The 23,415-nt window shown below is 47.9% G+C and overlaps 2 protein-coding genes across 2 annotated transcripts; one reads left to right on the top strand and one right to left on the bottom strand.

Moving 5' to 3' along the window:
* The first annotated feature begins 6,638 nt into the window (after positions 1–6,638).
* BOLA1 (bolA family member 1) lies at positions 6,639–8,105 on the top strand. Its single transcript, XM_068966278.1, has 2 exons — positions 6,639–6,708; positions 7,042–8,105. The coding sequence occupies exon 2, from the start codon at positions 7,045–7,047 to the stop codon at positions 7,450–7,452; it is 408 nt and encodes a 135-aa protein (XP_068822379.1). The 5' UTR covers positions 6,639–6,708; positions 7,042–7,044; the 3' UTR covers positions 7,453–8,105.
* Positions 8,106–12,087: 3,982 nt separating this feature from the next.
* SV2A (synaptic vesicle glycoprotein 2A) lies at positions 12,088–20,433 on the bottom strand. The gene is made up of 12 exons (XM_068965655.1): positions 19,812–20,433; positions 18,104–18,284; positions 17,160–17,311; positions 16,912–17,045; positions 16,281–16,370; positions 15,947–16,057; positions 15,692–15,780; positions 14,872–15,036; positions 14,523–14,656; positions 13,461–13,667; positions 12,699–12,858; positions 12,088–12,271 (listed from the first exon to the last, which is right to left on the bottom strand). Exons 1-12 carry the CDS (start codon positions 20,431–20,433, stop codon positions 12,088–12,090), a joined length of 2,229 nt encoding a protein of 742 aa, XP_068821756.1.
* Between the last annotated feature and the right edge of the window lie 2,982 nt (positions 20,434–23,415).

Genomic DNA, 23,415 nt, shown 5'->3' with positions numbered 1-23,415 from the left:
AACCAGTCCGTTCTAAAGGAGATCGGTCCTGGGTGTTCTTTGGAAGGAATGATGCTAAAACTGAAAGTCCAGTACTTTGGCCACCTCATGCAAAGAGTTGACTCATTGGAAAAGACTCTGATGCTGGGAGGGATTGGGGGCAGAAGGAGAAGGGGACGACATAGGATGAGATGGCTGGATGGCATCACTGACTAGATGGACATGAGTTTGGTGGCTCAGACAGTAAAGTGTCTGCCAGTTCGATTCCTGGGTCGGGAGGATCCCCTGGAGAAGGAAATGGCAATCCACTCCAGCACTCTTGCCTGGAAAACCCCATGGACGGAGGAGCCTGATAGGCTACAGTCCATGGGGTCGCAAACAGTCAGACACGACTGAGTAACTTCACTCACTCACTCACTCACTTGAGTGAACTCCGGGAGTTGGTGATGGACAGGGAGGCCTGACATGCTGCAATTCGTGGGGTTGCAAAGGGTCGGATACAACTGAGCGACTGAACTGAACTGAAGAGCCAGGTGGAAGGAATAAAGGACTCCTGATTTAAAGGTGACCAAGACATGGTCTCAGCCTTGAAGTGGTCACAGAAAGGAAGTGAGACCAAGGTCAAAGCACAGGACAGAGTGCTTCAAGTCTATCAGCAGGACATGAACAAAGAGATGTGGGTACACTGAGGCTATATATGTGGGAGTAGGGAGGCTTCATGAAAGAGGAGGTGATATCTCACGGAACCATGAGGAGGACTTTGTGGGTCAAGAGGAGATTGAAAGCATTCTAGCCAAAGGCAACTTTATGTGCAATGCAAGGAGCTGTGGGACAGCCTGGTTCATGTCATGAATGATGTGCAGCTCAGTATGGAGGGGGCTGAGGGTGGAGTTGGGGAAAAGTGGAAAGGAGTATGGTTGGAATGATATATTGGAGCTCAAATGCACTAAATGTTTGATTAACTAGATTGCCTGGTTAGGAATTCAGTTGCTTTTGGTTAAAAATCCCAGAGGTGTTCAAGGGGATAAGATCCAGTCTATTTGTGAAGGTGTTTGGCTTTTACAAATGGCCTACTCTGTTACATATTTTAATGGCTCTAGTAAGAATGCTGGGAAAGGAACTCCAGGGAGCAATACATAGTAATTGAGGCTGATGTAATTTGTAGGGTATTGGCCTATCTGGACTTATCTAATAAGGATTTATAGCTAGATGAAATCTAAAGTATTAAATCTAATTCCACCCCTGTTACATGCTCTGTAGCTCTCACTCTAACTCTCCAACTCTCCCTCCCTCTATAACAGGGAGGAAGCAAGGCTTGCTTCATGAAGCCCATAATTTAGTTAGTGAAGTAGTGTGCTTGGAGGGGTAAAGAGCACAGACTTTGAGTGAGGCAGACCTTGGTTCTAATCATGTTTTTGTAAGTGGCTGTGTGACCTTCAGCAGCAAGTGCTTAAATTCCTCTGAGCCTTGGTTTACTTATTTGTGAAACAATTATAGTCGGCCTTCGGTCAACAAACCACTCTCCAGATGCTAGCTATCAACAGTAGACTGTGGTAGCCAGAGTGATAGAAGATAAAATGGAAGTTCATCAATTGAAGAAAAATAATATACCCTACCATAACAGAGTTGTTAGAATAAATGAGAATTAAATATAAGGAGCCTAGTACACAGCTGGAACCTGAGAGTCCAAAATGCTGGCTTAGGAGGCAGAATAACTTAATGGTTAAGAGTTCAAATTCTGCAGCCTGACTCCTGAGTTTGCTTACTAGATCTATGACCATAGACAAATTAATTAATTTATTATCTAACCTGTAAGGGTGTCTGCTTCCTCAAAATGGTAAACCGAGAGTAATAACAGTAGCTACTTCATGGACTTGTTGCAAGAATTAAGAGTTCATTTAGAATAGTACCTGTCACCAACAAAGCATCCTCCCACCATTCCCCCCCGCTGTCATTGGATTAGCAAATTACAAGGCACTCATCAAAAACAAGTGCTAAAGATTCCATCTCTTTAACATCATTCTAATTGTTTTACTTCTCTCTCTAGCTCATTTCTTGTCTTCACTCAGATTATCTTTCACCAGACTACTGCTAAAGGCTCTTCTATTCTTCGCTTGCATTCTTTCCATTCCCCTAATATATTCACACACACTAGCCAAAGTGATCTTCTAAAGAAAATCTTATTATTTTCTCTTTATACCTTTTCCCAGGTGATTTCACTCCCCTCCTTCCCACTTTCCCACCTTCCCCCCACCACGCATGATCTCATTTCATCTTCAACAACTCTTGCATCTCAGATGCCAAAATTAATAAACAAAATCTTAACCAGAAACAGAATATTACATAGACTCAAACATCTCCTACAATTACCAATGGAAAATAAAAATTTTACATTTTTTTTCTGAGAGATACCACGTTAATCAACTGATCAGAATTATCATTAACAATAGGACAAAGCGAATTATATGCCTCCTATATAGTTCAGTGAGAAGGATTCAATATCACTTCTGCAGTTTCCCTGCCAAAAGTGTATATCCTAAATCTGAATCAGAAAGAAACGTTAGAGAAACCTAAGTTGAGGGATATTCAACAAAATAAATGCTCTGTGTGTGGGTGCTAAGTCACTTCAGTTGTGTCAGACTCTTTGCGATCCTATGGACTGTAGCCGCCAGGCTCCTCTGTCCATGGAATTCTCCAGGCAAGAATACTGGAGTGGGTTGCCATGCCCTCCTCCAGGGGATTTTTCCCAGTCCAGGAATCAAACCCTGCATTTCCTGCATTGGCAGGTGGGTTCTTTACCACTAGCACCACCTGAAAAGCACAGATGGTCTGTACTCCTCAAAAATGCCAGTCATGAAAGACAAAGACTAAGGAACTAGTCCAGATTAAATGGAGGCCATAGAGACATAACAACTGAATACAGCATGTGATCCTAGACTGGATCCTGGCCCAGTTTTTTTTTTTTTTAATTCTATATAAAGGACATATGAGACAATGACAAATTTTCAGTAAAATCTGTAGTACTGTGTCAATGTTAATTTCCCAAATTTGACAATTATACTGTAGCTATGTGAGAAAAAAAAATTTTTACTAAGAATGTATTAGCAAATATATATTAGAGCTCTTCAGAGAAACAGAACAAAAAAGATATATATGCAGAGAGTAATAGCAAACAAGCAAAAGAGAGAGAGAGATTTATTATAAGCAGTTGGCTCACATGATAATGGAGGCTGACAAGTCCCTAGATCTGCAGGGTGAGTCAGCAAGCTGGAAACCCAGGAGAGCTGATTGTGTAGTTACAGTTCAAGCCTGAAGGTCTGAGAACCAAGAGAAGCAGTTCTACAGTGCCAGTCAAAAGCTAACAGGCTGGAGACCCAGGAAGTGCCAGTGTTTCAGTTCAAGTCTGAAGACAGGTAAAAAGCCAATGTTCCAGTTCAAAGGCCATCAGGTAGGAAAGAACTCTTTTTCAGAGAGGGTTAGCCTTTTTGTTCTGTTCAGGCCTTACACTGATTGGATGAGACCCAGCCACAACAGGGAGGGCAATCGGCTTTACTCAGTCTACCGATTTAAATCTCATCCAAAACCATCCAGAATAACATTTGCCCAAATATCTGGGCCCCCTGTGGCCCAGTCAAGTTGACACTTAAAATTAACCATTGCAAGTAGTTAGAGGTAAATGGGCTCTATCTCTGAAGCTGACACTCAGATGGTTCAGAAAAAATTAGATATGTGTAGATACATAAGAAATAAAGCAATCATGATAAAATGTTAATATTTGGATAATGTGGGTATCAGGGTGGGCAGTATACAGAATTATTTGTACTATTTGTAGTTATTTGTAATTTCTGTAGCTCTGAAAGCACTTAAGAAAAAGTTAAAAATAAAATGCATACACACACAAAACCATATATCCAATATGACATCTCTTCTTAGATATCCTAAAGACACTATGAACTCAAGTCCAAAAAGAATTGGACACCTAGTCTCCCCCTTCCCCACCCTTCCAACCCTTCTTCCAAAATTCTGTATCTTAGGGAACAAATGCCATCCACCTTGATGCACAAAGCTGATAATTATCCTTCATACTTTCCCTCCCATAATTAGCCCATCACCACACACTATGGGTTTTACCCTCCTAATGTATACCTTGTACCCACAATTTCTTTCCATCTCCACCTCCACTACCACCATGATCCAAGACATCAACATTCTCACCTAGACTGCTCCACTAACCTCCAAACTGGTCTTCCTGCTTGTGCCATTACCTCCTTTACAGTTCTCACACTGAAGCCAAGGAACTTTGCAAAATACAGATTTAAAGATGAGGTGAAGTTGCTCAGTCATGTCCGACTCTTTGCAACCCCATGGACTGTAGCCCACCAGCCTCCTCTGTCCATGGGATTCTCCAGGCAAGAATACTGGAGTGGGTTGCCACTCCAGTATTTAAAGATTTAAAGATGGCTAAATGCAATGCATGATCCTTGATTGACTTTCAAAAAATAAAGGCACTAATGAGACAACTGGGGAAATTTGAATATCAACTGTATCAACTATTAGATAATAGTATTGAACAAATGTTAAATGTCTTAGGTGTGGTAATGGTATTGTGGTTATATAGGAAAATGTCCTTGTCTTAGAAGATATATGCTGAAGTATACAGCAATGAAGTATAAAGATTTTTCAACTGTCAAATGATTCAACAAAAATGGTAAGTTTTTATTTTTATTGTGTATACACATATTCAAAGAGATTAAAAAGCAAATATGGAAAAATGTTAGTTAATATAGATGAAGGATAAATGGGGTGTTCAATTGCAATTGCAACCTTGTAATTGACATTATGTTAAAAAAAATTTTTTAGTGTTATAAGGGTATTGTTCTATAAGAGAATATCCCTCTTATTAGGAGGAGATATGTATTAGAGTACTTAGGGATGAAATGTCATGCTATCTGCAATTTATTTTCTGAAAAAGTATACAAATACATTTTTAAAGTATACAGGTATACATAAAGTACGTGTTCAGTCACTCAGCCATGTCCAACTCTTTGTTACCCTATGGACTGTAGACCACCAGGCTCCTCTGTCCACGGGATTATCCTGGTAAGAACACTGGAGTGGGTTGCCACTTCCTACTTCAGGGTAGCTTCCCCAGCCAGGGATCAAACCCCGAGTCTCTTGCATTTCCTTCATTAGCAAGTGGATTCTTTACCACTGGGCCACCAGGAAAGCCCCAATATATATATATATATATAAAACAAATGTAAAAAACAGTGAAAGGTAGAGGATGTTGTTTTGTATTATTCAATTTTTATGCACGTTTTAAATTTTTCAATACTGAAGTTGGGGAGAATACATATATGGAGAAATCTATAAAATATTAGGAAACACAATAAAATACTGATTGAATTGATGAGTTATATATCTTTGGTAAAATCTCGGCCTGTTATATCCCTGCTGAAAACCTTCCCTAGCTTCCTACCTCTCCTAGGATAAAAACAAAACTGCCTAACAAGACCCACAAAGCCCAGCATGATGCCTCTTCTCCCCACAGCCTAGGGCACTGGCTCACTCACTTCCCATCCCCATCATCTCTGCCCTGGGATCTCCAGTCATAATTAACTACACTCAAGGAACCACTCCCCCAAAGTGTCTCCTCCTGGCCTTTGCACGTGCAGCTACCACACTTATGAGGGACTGAGAAAGGGGTTTTAGTGTCCCTTCTAAGCTGCTCCCCTGTTTTCTCTGTTCTCCTCAAGCTCGATGACATGCCTCCTTAATATCCTGCTTAGTGCCATCACAGATCTTAGCATGCAGTATTGCAATGGTCTGATCACTTGTCCATCTTCTCCAGTGTTCTGTAAGCTGCCTGAGGACAGGGCCTGTCTTACCTCCCTAGTCTCCAGGACTGGTCTAGCGCACAATAATTATGTATTCGATAAAGGAAAGGGACTTCCATTTTCTTGTATATAAAAGTGTTGGGCTAGATCTACAAGATCTATTGGCAATAAAATGGATCAATCCCCATTGTTCAGGAATTCTCGTTTTCTTCGCAACTCCTCAGGTTCAGAACTTCCTACAACCCCCAAGAGGGGCTTCCCCGGCTACTCAGCGGTAAAAGAATCTGCCTGCGCTGCGATGCGTTAAGACTCAGCATACCTGGATCTTCCCTATAGCTCAGATGGTAAATAACCTGCCTGCAATGTAGGAGACCTGGATTCGATTCCTGGGTCAGGAAGATCCTCTGGGGAAGGGAATGGCAATCCACTACAGTATTCTTGCTTGGAGAATCCCATGGATAGAGGAGCCTGGCGAGCTACAGTTCATGGGGTCGCCAAGAGTCGGACACGACTGAGCGACAAACACTGCTACTGCTGCAGGAGACCTGGGTTCCATCCCTGGGAGGGGAAGATCCCCTAGAGAAGGGCAGAGCAACCCGCTCCAATAATTTAGCCTGGAGAATCCCATGGACAGAGGAACTTGGCGGGCTGCAGTCCTTAGGGACGAAGAGAGTCGAAGACACCACTCAAGTGACTGAGCATGCACTCACGCACGCACGCACGACCTCAAGAGACAGAGACTACAGTTCCCGTGAGCCCTCACCTGCCTGGTCTATCGCGTAGCGAGGACTCCATTTCCCAGAGTGCCTCTGGACGCGAGATCTGCATTCACCCGGCTTGTCAGGAGTTCCGTCCCAGAGGGGGAACTGCGGTAGCCAAGCCTGAGTGCGAGGTAGAAAGGGTCCAGTTTGGGGTTCAGGGAGGGGGCACAGGGACCGTGGCTCAACCAAAAGCCCGGAGTTGCACATACCCTACTCTTGGAACCTCCAGCTGATTCTTTGCGAATCCCCTTAGAAGCGCGGGCTCTCTCAGCTGCTCTCGGCGGAGGCCACAATCCCCCGACGTCACACGGAGGAAAGGGGCGGTGCCTCGCATCACACTGTCTGGTGTCTAGACGCGCTCCCGGGGTGGAAGTTGGCCTGAGGCGGGGGCTGGGGTAGTTGAGACGCTGGTACCGAGAGCGAGGCCCTGACCCTCACTGCTCCCGTCTTTGTCTCTGCCGTAGCCGATGCTGAGTGGGCAGCTGGTCGTACGCCTGTTCTCCATGGCCAGCCGCATCTGTATGTCCCGGGGCAGCGCGGGATCAGGGGTCATCGGCCCCGTCGAGGCTGCCATTCGCACGAAGTTGGAGCAGGCCCTGAACCCCGAAGTGCTGGAGCTGCGTAATGAGAGCGGCGGCCACGCGGTCCCACCGGGCAGTGAGACCCATTTCCGCGTGGCGGTGGTGAGCTCTCGCTTTGAGGGACTGAGCCCCCTACAAAGGCATAGGCTGGTCCATGCGGCGCTGTCAGAAGAGCTGGCTGGGCCAGTCCACGCCCTGGCCATACAGGCGCGGACCCCCGCCCAATGGAAGGAGAACCCTCAACTGGACACAAGTCCCCCCTGCCTAGGTGGGAGCAAGAAAAGTCGAAACTAACCCTGGACCTGGAGAGAGGGAGGACCAGGATTCAAGTGGGTTTCGTGAGAATAAACTACTGGGGCTTTCTTGCATTTAATACAGTCGTATTTGTTAGAAACGAGTAATGTAATATGCCCATGTAACCGGCATATGCGTATTCTCAGGAGAGAGTAATTCATTTCACATTAAGGTTAACCTAAGGAGAGGGGACAATTCCTACTATTCAGGAAAAGCTGCCCAGTTGTTTCATTTTAAATTGTGACTAAGGAATCGCCAGACTTGATATAAGTTACTAGTAATCCTGTACATTAAAAGATAAATTACCATATGAGGTGAATTGCAGTGGTGCTAATGGCCTGCTGTCAGTGCTACAAATGTTCTTCGGAAAAGAAAGATACTTCGAGCCTAGGCATAGTCAGAAAGTGCTTTGTTAAGCCAGAAAAGAGAGGAAAGTTGCTGCCAACAGGGGAAAGAGCCCAAGCAAGGGCAAAGAAGCTGGACTGGGCAGAGTTATTGGACAAAACAGCAATTACGGTTGCATCTGAACTTCAAACTTGGGGGATGTTTGGCTTGCTAACAACCTGTCCATTTCCAAAAGGATTTGCATTTCTCATGAGGAAAAAAAGTCTTAAAAAAAACAAACGCTAAAGCAGTGAAAAGATTAGAACCTAGGAAATGAATATAGAAGATGGAGAAAACTTTACATAGCCCTTTTTCTTATGAGCCTTCCAAACGTTGTCATAATTCTGAGGGGAAAAGGTAATGTCTAGATAAGCAATTTTCTGATGATCTCTGTGTGGAGATTGAACTTAGTAAAGAAAAGGCTTGGTTAACATTTATCCACCATTTCCAGCTAAAGAATTTAGACTGCATCTGGTGGGGCAGTAGGGAGTCATTGAAGAGTTTTGAGAAAAGGATGGCAAAGAACATTTTGGGGCAGTGATGTTAGTGGGTTGTCATAGGGAATTGGAGGCATGGAGAGTAACCAGTGGTGAAGGCAGAACTTTGGCCGAGAGGTAAGCTGTTGAAATGGAAAGGAAGGAGTTGATTTGAGAGCTATCATTTTTAAGTCAAGAAGATTTGATTAGAACTGAAATGGACTACAGTGAGAAGGGAGTCAATGGTAACCCTCAGGCAGGGTTTTTAGATTTCTTCACAGATAAGAATTCCCAAGGGAGCTTGTTTAAAATATGGATTCTAGGTCACCTCTTTTCCAAAAAGAGGATTCTGAATCCACAAATCAAGAATGGAATCTGGAATCTATATTTTAAAAAAACACACACAAAAGTATTTCGAGTGAAGTTGGTTCTGTTCTCAAGAAATGTCACTCCCAAGTTATTTGTTTTCATTTGTGGAGTTTTTAGATTTTTTTTAAATTTCTTTTTGTAAATATTATTTTATTATGGCAAAAACTTCATATGAGATCTACCTTCTTAACAAATGTTTAAGTGTATGATACATTATCACTGACTACAAGTACGATGTCATACAGCAGATCTCTAGAGTTTAATCATCTTGCTTGGCTGAAACTTAAGGCCTGCTGATTGATAATTCCCTACTTCCCTCTCCCCGCCACCCTACCCTGCCCCTAGCAGCCAACATCCCACTGATTCTATTCCGCTATTATAGATAATTCTGTAAGTAGAATCGAGCATATTTATCTTTCTGTGGCTGGCTTATTTCACTTAGCATAACGTCCTCATGATTTATCACAGCGGAATTTCCTTTAAGGCTGTCGAGTATTCCATTGTATGTATATATTAATTTTTCCTTATCCAGGCATTTGTCAATGAACGTTCAGGTTGTTTCCACATCTTAGCTATTGTGATAATGCTGCAATGAACATGGGAATGCTAACACTTCTCCAGGATCCTGATTTCAGTTCTTTTGGGTAAATACCCAGAAGTGGGATTGCTGGATCATATGGTAGTTCTGTTTTTAATTTTGAGAAACTTCCATATTTTCCAGAGTGGTTGTACCATTTTGTATTCCCACCAACAGTGTGCAGGGGTTCCAATATCTCCCCATCTTCATCAATACTTTATATAATATATATATATATTATTTGGGGGCTTCCCTGGTGGCTCAGAGGGTAAAGCATCTGCCTGCAATCCCGGAGACCTGGGTTTGATCCCTGGGTCGGGAAGATCCCCTGGAGAAGGAAATGGCAACCCACTCCAGTACTTTTGCCTGGAAAATTCCATGGACGGAGAAGCCTGGTAGGCTACAGTCCATGTGGTCGCAAAGAGTCAGACACAACTGAGCAACTTCACTCACTATATATTTTATATATTTTTTTTATATATTTATAAAATATATATTTTATATATATATATTTATATATATATATATGTATATAAAATATCTATCCTGACAGGTATGAGGTGGTATTTCATTAAGGTTTTGATTGCACTTCCCTGATGATTAGTGACATTGAGCATTTTTTATATACATATATATTACTGGCCACCTGATGTGAAAAGCTGACTCACTGGAAAAGACCCTGTTGCTGGGAAAGATGGAGGGCAGGAGAAGAGGGCAACAGAGGATGAGAGGGTTGGATGTCATCAACTCAATGGACATGAGTTTGAGCAAACTGGGCGATAATGAAGGACGCCTGGCATGCTGCACTGCGCGGGGTTGCAAAGAAGTCAGACACGACTGAACAGTAGCTATTGGTCATCTTATGTATTTGGAAAAATGGCTACTCAAGTCTTTAGCCCATTTTTTGCTATTAAGTTGTAGGACATTACCCCAAGTTTTCAAAACTAGGAGACTATGAGGGCCCTCTATCTATAAAAGTGGGAAGGTCAGCATAGAGGCCAACTCAGGAAGTAAATGCATCATGTCACTCTGGCCTTCAGTTTGGAGAAAGGAGTTGTTTTTCCAGCTCACCATCTTCTGCCTCAGGAGGCAGAACAAAGTTGGATGTAGGTAGAGGCGAAGAAGCAGACATAGCCATTTTAGGTTTTAAGGATTTGTTTCCTTTTTATTTTTCATCAGTATTTTTCATTTAATTTTTTTACATCAACAGAGTTGGATTTAGGGTTCCCCAGGAGAGTAAGGGGAGATGAATGGGTCCCTCCAGGGAGGTGCAGGGGAGAGGGCTGCGTCCAGCAAGTGAAGGGTGAAGAGAGGGTGCACACTCATACACTGGGCACTGGAGAAGGCAGTTCTTTGAGCACAGACATCAGAGAGTTAAACAGTCACCACCTGGTTCACTTTTACAAAATGGGAGTGACCATAGGGTAGGGGCACCAGACGCAGCAGGGGGAGGCTGAATTTGGATTTTCTTTTTTTGTTTTCACTTTTTCCTTTTAACTTTTTAACATTTACAAACAGCTAAAAACTACAACACATCACAGCTACAGTGTTGGGGGTGGAGGACGGGGGCACCCAAGAAAGCAACCACATGGGGCGGGGGTGGGGGGCAGGGGCAGCTTAACCTACATGGGCTATCCTGTGGAGAGGGTGAGATGGGGAAACTGAGGCTTCTGGTCCCTGCATTAGGGGGTCCCTGGCTTACTGCTGAAACTCCTCCCACTTTGCAGGAGTTGCTGGGAAAGGCCGGTGCCTGCCCCGCCCCAGCGCCTTGTGCTTTGGATCTGCTGGTTTGACCACATACTGGTTTCTTCCCCTCCCCTGCTGCTCTGCCTGTGGGGACAGTCGAGGTGGGAGGGCAGCTGTGCTCTTCCTATCTGTGCTGTGCAGTGGGGAGAGCCTCTCACTCCAGAGGAGGCCTGTGCTTCTTGAGAGACGGGGAGGAGATGAACCTTGTCAGGTGCCCTTGGCTGTCCCTAGACTGTGAGACTCTTCTCCCAGCCTGCCGAGGCTCCTGCCACCCAGGCCAGGCTCAGAAACAAGATTAGGGGAGGTACTGTGGGGGTCAGGTACTTGTGTGTGTGTCCACTGAAATTACCCTTGGCTTGTATTTTAGGACAGTATAATGACACCCCCACCCCACAGCATACACACACACACATACATAAGTGTACACAAGCATTCACACATACACAGTCCTGCTGAGCTGCCTCAGAACTTAATATATAAATAAATAAGAATCAGAAAGCTAATTTCAAAAAATTCAGGCTTCTTGTAGCCCAAATTGAGGGGGAACTGGAGGCCAGGGGGCTGAGGTTTATTGCTACTTTCCCAGCATCCAACAAGAGGCATGAGAGGGCACTCTAGGCCCTTCCAACTCTAAGTTCTTTTGGTCCATGGTCTACATCAAGCCCTAGCCCTTGGCATAACCACCTGCTTGTGGTTTTGCCAGAGCCCAGGCAGAGGGAATAAGGGGGAAGGCAGGAAGCCTGTTCTAAAGCCCCAGGAGCTGGGAAGAGCAAGGCCCTCTCACTAACACTGGGGGAGAAGGGTGGGGCCAAGCCTTCTCTTGTGCAAAGTCAGGGGTGGTAGGTGGGAAATAGAGCTGCACCCCAAATCTGGGATGGAGGAGCCTTCCCTGTAGTCCCTGCCCACGGGGTCTCACACATGCACACATACATACACACACACACTCACGCATACATGGCTAAGACACTAAACAGGAGGCAGGGAACGAGGGCTCTGGCAGCCAGGATGGCAGGGCAGGGAACGGGAAGAGGAAATTGTTGGTCTCACAGTGTGCCTGCCACCCACAAAGCCCCAGAGATTCCCTCACTGCAGCACCTGCCCCCGAGTCTCAGGCAGCTTCAGGGCCAGAGAACTCCCAAGGGCAAGGGCAGCAGAGGCAAAGAGGATGGGGGCAGCCTTGGTGATTCCCACAAATGACGTGAAGATGCTGATCCCCAGCACAGCTGCCAGCTTACACAGGGCATTCAGAAAGCCGAAGGCTGTGGTCCTGTTCAGGAGTCCCCCAGCGCAGCAAACAGGATGGAGGGGCCGGAGAGGGAGACAAAGGAAGGGTCATGGGAGGATTTGTGGGGGAAGAGGGGCAGGTGGAGAGGGCCGGCAGTGTCCAAGAGGGAGAGGAAGAATGGAGCAATTAGAGAGGAGGGGTGCACACCAGGGAATACAGATAAATTGGGAGGCAAGGGGGAAGGGACACCAAAAAATTAGGTTAATAGTTAAGACTTCAAGGAGTGAATATAAAAGCTACTAGCTTAAAAAAAAAAATGCTACCAGCTTTTAGAAGAGAAACTCAAGGGGAATATGTACCCTTTTACCCCTAAAGATGCCTTTCCCCATCAGCCCCCTTCCTCGCCCCATTTCTGTCCTACCCTCTGAGCCCTAAACCTGCTGCCCTGCCCCTACCACACGCCTGTTACCTCTTGTCCGAGGGGTAGAGTTCAACAGTCAACACGTCCAGCGCGTTCCAGGATGCGATGCTGACCCCCCCGAAAAGGCAGAGCAGAGCGATCATGGCAGACTCACTGTTCCCAAAAGACAGGAAGAAGCAGGAGACACAGGACATCACGCTGGAGCCAGCTGGAGCCAGGGAGGAAGAAAGCAGTGTGAGCGTGGCCATGATGAAAGCCACCCACAGCCCACTCTGTCCCTTCGACCAGGATGAGACACTTTCTTTGCCAGGGTACCCAAAAGGAAGTCTTCTCCCTCATCTCCAACCTCATTTACATTGTCTTCTTATTAACAGTATCAGTACCAACCATTCCTTGGTGCAAGCTATGCACCAGACAATTGGATGGTTTACACACATTACTAATAAGTCAGCCTCCTAAGAGGTACTGTCATCACTGCCATGTTGCAGATGAGACAGCTGGCTTCACAGAGGTGAGTAACTTACTTAAGAAGGCAGTGGAGCTGAGATTCAAAACCCATGACCCCAAAGCCTGTATCCTAGACTTGCTATTCTGCCCACCTCCTATCCCCAGAGGAGCTTCCTCACCAGACCCCACCTGGTCATGCAGCCCCCACCTCCCCCTACTCCCTCCAACCAGAACACATAAGAGACAGACCCTTCTCTGGCTAAGCTTTCCACAGACTAAGGTTAGAAGCCCAGTGACGGCCATGCCCTCCCCCCGGCCTCCTAGTCAGTTCTGACACACCACCACCCAGCCTCTCCCTCTTACCAAGCATTCGGAGCCTGCCAATCTTGTCCATGAGCAGAGCAGACACAATGTTCCCAGGAAGCACAGCCAGTGTCCCCAAGAAGCTGACAAAATACACCATGTAGGCGCCTTCACCCGTCCCCGTCACGTCCAGGGGGCAGCCCTCCTTGTTGTGCAGGAATGTGCTATTCACCAGACGGCTGTTCACAAACTTGTACTCAAACAGGTCTGGGGGTGAAGGCCAAGACAGGCAGACAATCATGGCACATGTGAGAGGGAGGATGCTATTGCTTATGCTCAGGGCTCTGCCTTTGAGGGGTTTAGCAGGCGGGGCTCTCAGAATCAGTCAGGACACTATGGTAAAACATCAGATAACATCACCGTAGGAGCTAGGATCCTTTTATGTCATAAAATGACCATAGTTTACCAAATGAAACAATGCACTTGGCTGTTTCTATGTTTTCTCCTAATGATGTCTCCTACTTTCTTATTCATTCTTTTTGTCCGCTCTAGCTAACTATAAGCAGTAGCAGAGCCAGAAGTTTAGGACAAATTACTGAGCAAATATTAAAAAGAATCCTATCCATTTTTTTTTTCCCTGCAAGATAGGAAAACTCAGCACTCCATTTAGAGGTGGGAAACCTCAGTCTAGCTCACAAAACCAGCATTTCATGTGCATTTAGTTTGAGAATCCCTGTTAAAGAAAAGGATTAAGGCCCTGACTCCCTTTTCTCCACCAAATATCCCTTTTATTGTTTTTTTTTTTCCCCCAAGGCTGCTCTTTTGAATGATTTTGCCCTCTTCAAAAGTGCATTAATATCACAATATTGAGTTGCTTCAATTCTAGCCAAAAGCAAACAAACGATGTTTTTGTCAGATGTTCTACTTAACTACAGAAAAATGATCAATTACCATTAGATTGTTGTAATTGCTGGTAGTAACTAACAGACCCCCCTATCACCTCCAAGGCTCTGAAGAGCTCCGCTTGAGAACCCTGAGTCAGAGAATGAAGAAGGTTCCCTTTCTCCAGCTCAGGGTCCACCCAATCCTTTGGTCTGTCAGCCTCTAGCCATCCCACCTTACCAGTGTTATAGAACACGGTGTTGATGAACGTGCAGTTGCGGAAAAATGTGTTGCTGGATGTGACATCCTCGAAATAACACTCCTCAAACAGGGAGTCCTCAAAGGACACTGACTTCAGACGTAGCCCAATGAACCTGTAAAGCCAGGATGATGAAAGCCACCTTCCCCTCATTCTTACACCCTCCTCCAACACTCATGAAGTAACGGTGAAGTAAGACAGGAAGCTGCAGGACTGAGAAGAACCACGGGTCTTTGCCCCCAAACACCTTGTCTCTGAACCCCCAGACTCACAAAAAAGGCAAAGGGTAGGAGGGGATGGAAGGGGTGAAGCTCAAAGATCCCCACATACTTGTCATTGAAGTACTGTCCCCCTCGGTGGATCTGATTCTCCAAGGTGAAGTTAAAAGTTACATGCTCCACACGTTCCCCAGGAAACACTTTGGTGCGGGCTGCATAGTCCACCGCTTGGAGATGGCGGATCATGTCGGGAAACCAAACAGTCAGGCCATAGTAGCTGAAGCGTCAAGGGCAATGGAATCAGGGCTCATGGATTAGAACCACACAGTCCAGAAGGAGAAAGAAACAGAGGAGTCAGCCCATGTTAGGACCGTGCTCACCTCCCCAGCCTCATCTCATCTCATCTTTCACCAACTGCTGTGGTTCTGAGGGACTTCAGGCTCTTCTAACCCTCCTGCCTATTACTTCTTACCTCCCAGGCATTTGCTCTACCTCCTATTTAAAGCAGTCTCCCCATCCCACCCTCAGCCTAACTCCTCTTCATCCTTTAGGACTTACATCCCCTCTCCAGCCTACCAGCAATCTGGGCTGGGGAGCCTGTTCCCAGTGCACATCCCCCACCGTGGCACTCCTCATTACAGCTAGTTTGTCCAGCTCCTAGACCAAGATGTAGACTCCATGAGGGCTGAGACCACATCTATTCCATCCCAGCAGAGTACCTGGCACAGAATAGAAGCTTAATACTGTTCTGCCTATAATATAAGTTGGTTGGATTAAGGAGTGAGGTAGAGGAGCCAGGTGGACTATCAGAGGGGATCCAAACAGCACCTTCCCTCATTATTCATCCCCTTCATTTCCATTTTCTCCACCTCTCTCCCAACCCACAGACCATCACATCCAGCACTTCCGACCCAGCCCACCCAGCTCCTCACCTGAATGACATGGTGAACCACACACCCATCATCATCAGAGTGATGCGGCGGTATTCTGGACCAAAACAAGAGAGGAAATTCCCCCAGACCTAGGCAGAATAGGACAGTCATACAGCGGCTGCCAGCCAGTAGTTCTAGCACCTCCAGATCCCAGGTTTTCTGCCCTACCAGCTCCCTCCAGTTCACAATCACCCCCACGGCCAAGCTCCAGCCCTGCCCTCCTCCCCACCTCTCCACCATCCCCGCCCCCATTACCTGCCCTCCCAGGCTCAAGGCCCGGACCCCCCAGCGCTGGTACCAAGCCCCCGTGTCGGACTGGATCTCAATCAACTCATCCTCCTGATGAATTGTCTTAATGTGGGTTACCTGGGGTCAAAATAAGGAGTGAGCAGTCACTTAGTCTGTACTTTCCAGCCCTTCCAAGTACCCCAGTTTCTCCTGTGGTAGCAGAGTGGGAAATGGGAGGGAGACGTGATACCCTGAGAGATCCCACTGAGATCTCAGTGCGGCCTAGGAAGGTGGGGGTGAGAAGTCCAGGGAGGGGCCAGGTGTGGGCACTCGGAGGACTGAGGGGAGGACTGTGGCTTACCGAGAAGACTCGCTCAGGATGCCCCTTGGCTCGCATGTTGGTGTCATGGACCTGCTTCAGTACCATCCAGGCCTCATCATGCTTCCCATTCTAGAGCCACAGAAACAATCCCCACATCCGGGTCAGCCCCTCCCTGACCCGGGGCTACAGATCCCTCCTCTCTCAACCTGACCTAGGGGCACAACCACCAACCACTCCCAAAGAGCCCAAGGGGGAGCACAGCCAGAGGTAACCAGGCTTGGGCGAGTCAGGATCCCTCGGCACAATGGAGAGAGAAACTGAAAACGAGGGAAATGAAGGTGATGGGCGAGTATGTAGTCAGAGCAGGAGCATCCTCACCCTGCTGGGTCAGGATAAAGTAGGGGGAGGGTGGGCTGTAGGAGGGCCAGGGTCAGGACCCCTGTCTGCAAAACCCTAAGACACCCATGGTGAAGCAGGTCCTCTGGTTTTAACACCCACGGAACTCCTCTGGAAATACATTCTAAGACAAAGGAAGTAAGATCAAGGCCCCCCCAGACCTTGGACCCTGGGAAAGGAAGGCTGCCACGTGGCCCAGACCCAGCCCGTGGTGGGTGTTTGACTGCAGGAGCCCCTGCTGCCCTCCCCCGAGCCCAGCCCCAGCCCCATTCACCTCCAGGAAGAAACGGGGGCTTTCAGGCTGTGTGGTCAGAGCCCCAATGGCAAACACAGAAGGGAAAGCGCAGACGAGGACAAAGACCCTCCAGCTGTGGAACTGGTAAGCAGACCCCATCTGAAAGCTCCACCCTGGCAAGGACAGAGTCACAGCGTCAGCAGAGAGGCCAGAGACTGTAGGGTCCTACCATAGGGAGCACAGGAGAGGAGAGAGAGTCTCGGGTACATGCTCTGGGGGCTGCTCACCATAGTGAGGGATGATGGCCCAGGCCATAGCAGCTGCGTACACTCCACCGATCATCCAAAACATGCAGAGCCAGCTCAAATGCTCCCCACGTTTCTCCTGTGCCAGAAACTCCGAGAAATAGGAGAAGACGATGGGGATGGACCCTCCGATCCTGGAGGGCATTGCAAGAATTCAGCATTGGAAAATGGCTATATTCCTGATCCCATACCCTAGCACTCTGGATTCCCAAGTCCCTTTCATCTTCTGAACCTTTTAAAGAGAAACTCCTTCTCATCACCATGCCCTATAAGCTCCCTCACCACCAACCATCAGGCACCCATCCTTGGGACCCTAGGAGACAGGCAGGCAGGTCTCAGGAATGGGAAGGAACAAACGTTGAATCTTGAAGATGACTACAGAGTTGGAAGGGAGAGCCGATACTCACAGAAAAGAGGAGAAATCCCCAAAGGGAGAAGAGCAAGAGGAATCTGAGGAAGCAGGCCAGAAGAGAGCTGGCAGACAATGCGGAGGGGACATGCAGGTGGCAGAGGAAGTGTAGAAGTTGGGTGGCTCAGGGCTGCAGAGTTCTGGCAGGTGTGGGTATGAACAAGGTTTGTTGTTGAATGCAGGAAATATTTATGCTCTGAGAAAGGGATAACCACAGATAACCAACCAGGAGTGAAGTTGAGCCCCACTGGGTCTCTTGAGGGAACCAGGCTCAGAATGGGACCAAAAGGTAGGGTGGAGGACTCGGGAGTGAACCAGATATGGAATGGCAGTCTGGACAGACAGTAGACAGGTCCTGGACAGGGAGAAACTGGCCTGAAGGGAGAGGATTTCATTCATTCAGCTCACACATATTTGAGGTATAGCTGGTGTGCCTGGCACTATGCAGGGCCCTAGAAGTATAACAGCAACCAAGGTGCAGCCCTGCCTTCCAGGGGCTCACGAGGGGAACACTCACCCGACCCCAGAAAGGAGACGGCAGAAAAGGAAAGTGCCATAACCCTGGACGAAAGATGAGAAAAAGGCGAAGACACTGTTGACTGAGAGTGAGATGAGCAGACACTGTCTTCGACCCAGCCGATCAGCCAGCCCTCCCCAGAGGAAGGCTCCCACCATCATGCCCAGGTAGACAATGAGGCCTGAAGGAGGAGAACAGAGGCAGAGGGGGTATGAGCAGACACACTAAGGTTCTCCCACTCGCCAGACATTTAAATGAGCTGAAACTGCAGCAGCATGGACAGAAGATCTGAAGGACTTGTAGGAGCTAAGTCTACCCAGAGATGAGATCAAGTGAGAGAGGATGCATTACATGAGCAAAGATGGAAGGTCATCTCTGCAGCCTGGAGGGTCAAAGGCAGAGATGCAGACATGAGCCAGCCCTAGAATTCTCCTTTCTTTCCCTCTCATTCCTTCTTGCTCGCTCTCACTCTCTTGCTGTCTCACACACACACACACACACACACACACACACACACACACACACACACGCATACACAATACCCCCATCTCTAGCTTGCCTGGAATGAGAAATGGATCTGCCTACATTCCCAGACCTTCCCAGGATCCCCTCTAGCCTCTCTAACTTGATGCCCTCCAAGCAGCAGGAGGTGTCTCTCATGTTCCCTGGGAAAGAGGCTCCATTCCTTCAATCCTCCCAGGAAATCACATACACACAAAAGTGAAAGTGAAAATCGCTCAGTTGTGTCCAACTCTCTGTGACCCCATGGACTGTAGCCCACAGGCTCTTCTGTCCCTGGAATTTTCCAGGAAAGAATACCAGAGTGGGTTGTCATTTCCTTCTCCAGGGTAACTTCCCAACCCAGGGATTAAACCCCAGTTTCCTGCATTACAGGCAGATTCTTTAGAGCCACCATGGAAGCCCACATATAAATCCATTTTTTATTCCTTCCAGTTCCAATACTTCTGGTCCCAAAACTCCCCTGTTCCTTTCTTCCTTCATAAAATCAGAGTTGGAATTGGTCTTAAAAGTTATCTAGTCCAAACTGCATTTTACCCAGGCCCAAGTCCAGCCCGAGGGAGAAGGAAACTGCCCAGGATCTCGTGGCAACTTGGTGACAGAGCAAGACCTGATCCCTTCCGAGGGATCCCCTTCTAGGGGATTTCCTCCCTTGGGATCTCCATCAGGAAGGGCCATTAAAGACCACTCTCTGGCCCCTGAACATTCCCAATGCTAACTGAGAGCAAGTGTGACCAGCTTCTCTGGCTGGATTCTTCCCAGCCCCTCACCACCCCAAACTGACTCTCCGCATTTAAATCAAGGAGTTTGGATACTGCCTTCTTGTTCCCCCCAAAAGAGGAAATAATCAGGGTAACAAGAGGAAAGGCTTTGAAGAAACATTAAATGGGGGTCCAGCAGTCTCCTACAGAACTAAGCAGACCACCCCACAACTACAGGCCCAAGCCCCAGCCCATGTGCCTTTTCTCTTGGACAGGCAACCTCACCCTGACCCAGCCTCTAGAGGAGGGTGTCAGGGTTGGGGGAGTGGAGGTGGAGAGCATGACAGAGGAGCCCTGAGCTCTCCTGGGGATATCTTGGGACCAGGATCCTCAGGAATGCAGTGGTAAGGTCAGGAGCAGTTCTCAGGCACAGAGAATTGTTTTCCAGAACTTGGGGCGGGATGGGGCTGGAGCGAAACATATCTTACCCAGCATGCCTTTGTTGGAGTCAGACAGGCACATGTCTTTCTCAGCACTGGGCAGCACGAAGCCCACCACGAAGACCTCAACGCCATCGGCCATCAGTGCCAGACCAAGTACGAAATAGAGTGTCCACTGGAAGCGGCCGTGGCCGCACTCCCGTAGGATGGCTTCATACTGCTGGGCTAGTTCTTCCCGTTCTTTCCGCCGCTGTGCTTCTCCCCGCCCCCCCGGGGGACCCTCCCCATCACCCAAGCCCCCCCTCACTCCAGCCAGGGGCGCCCCATCTGCCATCCGCTCGCCTTTGCCCCCAGACTCTGCCCGGGGGATGCCCTGATATTCCCCCTCGTAGATCTCATCATCCTCGTCGTGGCCCTCCGTAGCATCGCTAGATGCGCCGCCTTCCTCCTCATCCTGGGCCCCTTCCCCGCGGTAATAGCCATCAGCAGGGGCGGGGAAGTCGTCATCATCGTCCTCCTCCTCAAAGCGGGAGTAGGATCTCCGGGAATATTCGTCCTGGACTCTGTCCAGGCCCTTCACCACCTTCTTGGCTGCATGCTTCTTGACTTCCTTGGCAATGTCTTTGGCCCCACGGATGAAAGCTGCCCGGTCTCTGAAGCCCTCTTCCATGATGGGGCTTGGGGACTACTTCACTGAATCTTCCCCACTTCCTTATTCTGATTTTGCGCAAGGGCTCTTGGAGTCAGAAAGACCGCTTCCCGGAGTTACTTAGATGAAGTGTGTTTGAGTAACTCTGGGCACAGAATAGAATATAGGATCTGGCCAGTGAGTGTCTAGGAGGGGAAGGGAGGGAAGAACTTTGGCCCACACCCAGTTCAGTTGGGTGCATTGGGAAGGAAGAAGGGGAGAGGGGGGGCTGGAAGGGGAGGGGGAGCCAGGTTGGGGAGGCTAAGCTGGGGAGCCAGGATAACTCAGAAAAGGCTGCTACTTCTCTTCCAGGAGCCTCTGGAGATCTAGAAAAAGATAAGAGGGAGAAAAAAGGAGGTTGTGAGGCCTAAGACACTGAAGAAGGCCAATAAAGCGCTCCTGCCGACCCAGAGCCCCACCTGGGCCTTGTGTTACAGAGATGGCCTGCTGGCCTCAAGCCCGACTCAGGAAAAAAGGATGACTGTCTGGGCCAGCTATGGGCCATTCAGTATACGTCCCTTACTTTGACCTTGGAGACTAGACCCATGGGATTTGCTCCAAAGTCACGATCACCTACCCAGAGCCCATCTCCTGATCCCTGGCCCCACTTCAAGAACAGACCCTTTGCTTTACCACCCACCTGCCAAGGATAAAACAGGAAATAGAGAAACCAAAACTCCCTTCTCTAATCTGGTCTGGGTTTCTTACTGGGAGCAGAGCTTGGGGGGAACGTATAGAAGGACAACTGAATCCTTCAACTTGTTGCCTTCAGACCACTGATGGCATCTGAAGATGGGGCTTTATAGTCCTTCCTCAGGTTCCATGTTTATAGGCTTCACAAGAGTCTTCTCCCAACATAGCTCAGTGGGTGAAAGCTCAGCTTCCAGAATCAGACAGACTTAGATTTGACTTCCAGCTTCAACAGCTTACTAAGTGACCATGAGCATGTCTCTGATCCTCAAAGCCTTAGTTCCCTCTCATTAAAGAGGGGGAAGTAAGGATTAAATGACATAATGAGTATAAGCTCTTTACCATAGTGCCTGGCACATAACAACTGATGAATAAATATTAGTTATTACTCTTTGTGGTGATAGTAATGTGGTAAGATGACCTCCACTCCCTCACAAGACGTTAGAACGAAAGCCACCTGTGGATGCTCTTTAGGGTGAATGGCAGAAAGGAATACTGGCAAGGAGAGAGCTGGTTCAGTGCACAGCGCATGACAATCAGATGACATAAGTTGAAATTCCAGCTCTGCCATTTACTAACTGATCTTGAGCAGGTTCCTGAACATCTCTAAACCTCAGAGTCCTTATATTTAAACTGGGGATAATAATCTCTATTTCTCCAAGTGGATGTGATAATTTAATCTCACAGCAGACCTTCTATTAGTTTCTTTCCTTCCTACTAGATTGAAAACTGTGAAAGAAGCAGCAAGAGCAAAGCGGGGGGGTGGGGGGGTCACATTTGGATGCTGTTGTAACCTCCCAATACAGAATCCCAAAACCCCTCTGTGTTCAAACAAATGCCAGCAGCTGGACCCATATTGTCTGCTCCAGACAAACAATGGAAGACTCACAAAAACGGAGACCTGGAATCTGAGGTCATGGGGAAAAAGGGGCAGACCAAAATCTAAAAAAGAGGTGACGACTGGCTTGCCACCTTCCTTCAGGATGTCATAAATGGGCCCCCTTTCACCGGTGGGGGTAGGGGTGGAAAATCAAACACATACATTTCCAACATGGGCATCTAAGGTCTATGGTTGTACCTCCTTCCTCCATGGCCTCCCTTTCTAATCCCCCTTAATCCTTTCTGCTCCTCCTCCAAGAGTCAAGGAAAAGGGAGTCCATAAATACCGCATTGCGTAGGAGCTCATATAGAATGAAGGGGGCTTGGACCTCCCCTCCCCCACAAAAGACATCCTCCAGAGGCAAGCATGGGAGAAGCCCCTCTTCCTTCATAGAAGCAGAGGAAGCAGGACTAGATTCTGATCAGAGATCATTCCCCTAAAAATATCCTGTTTCATTCTGTTCCAACCCATCCAGGGCCTTCATTAAACGTCACACATACACTTACACACACACAAACACACACGCACACACACACACACACTGGCCCAGGCAGAAGGGGTAAGTAATGCTATGTAGTTTAGAAAGAAGCACTAGCAAAGCAGAGCCCTACCCCCTCAGGTCAGATGTGAGCAGTGGACCACGATGACCAGAACCAGTGACCCCTATGTCACCTTCTTTCCTTGTGGTTCAAGGCCCAAACCATCCCCCATTGGAGAGAGGGAACAGTGGAATCCCCTTTTTGCATGCAATTTGCTTGCCTCACCTTTCCTTCCCAGTTAGGCTCTCCCCCCAAAGCCTGGCACAGGCAGATGGGCCCAGCAGGAGCCACGCTCAGTGTTTGTTTACACTCTCCACCCCTGAGAGGAACCGGAAGGGCACAGAGGGCCCCGGAGCCACAGCAGGACGTGATGGCTCAGCAGCCAGCTTCCCCAGGGCCAACAAGCCCAGGAGCTCAGGAGGGAGAGAAAGAAGACAAATTCTTCAAGCTGGTGAGAAAGTGGTGCTATTTTTAGCCCCCAAAGCAGCACAGGGTGGTTAAGCTTGTGGGAGGGAGACAGACTCAGAGACGTAGAGGTTAAAGGAGACAAGATTCAGGGTTACAGGGCTCTTTAAGGTCGGTTGGCTTCACCTGATGGGAAAACATGCCCAAGAGATTTTCTGCAGAGGATGGGGGGAGGCAGGAGACTCTGAGCAAAGGCTTCCTCTCAGGATAACTCAGTCAGCCCAAGATTGGTTCTGGGGTGGGAAGGTCCAGAACCCCTCACCTCCATCAAAGCCCCTGACTTTGGAAGCCACCTGGATTTCCCAACCCACCCTAGCCCAGGTGACAAGGTCGTTAAGAAGCAATCACTTATCAAAACATTCATGGTTGCGGGGGACAGAGGTGCTGGAG

The sequence above is a fragment of the Capricornis sumatraensis genome, chromosome 2 (assembly GCF_032405125.1).
Source record: "Capricornis sumatraensis isolate serow.1 chromosome 2, serow.2, whole genome shotgun sequence".
Classification (NCBI taxonomy): Eukaryota; Metazoa; Chordata; class Mammalia; order Artiodactyla; family Bovidae; genus Capricornis; species Capricornis sumatraensis.
The sequence above is the reverse complement of the archived record's forward strand: the minus strand, read 5'-3'. Positions and strand labels throughout refer to the sequence as shown.

What these genes read in the sequence shown, in the direction of transcription:
- BOLA1 (XM_068966278.1), top strand. Translation starts at nt 7,045, where the DNA reads ATGCTGAGTGGGCAGCTGGTCGTACGCCTGTTCTCCATGGCCAGCCGC.
- SV2A (XM_068965655.1), bottom strand. Translation starts at nt 20,433, where the DNA reads ATGGAAGAGGGCTTCAGAGACCGGGCAGCTTTCATCCGTGGGGCCAAA. An exon ending in GCCCCCGTTTCTTCCTGGAG is followed by an intron (nt 16,371 to 16,911) that starts GTGAATGGGGCT and finishes CTGTGGCTCTAG; the next exon opens with AATGGGAAGCATGATGAGGC. An exon ending in TGGCAGGCTCCGAATGCTTG is followed by an intron (nt 12,859 to 13,460) that starts GTAAGAGGGAGA and finishes CCCTGGCTCCAG; the next exon opens with CTGGCTCCAGCGTGATGTCC.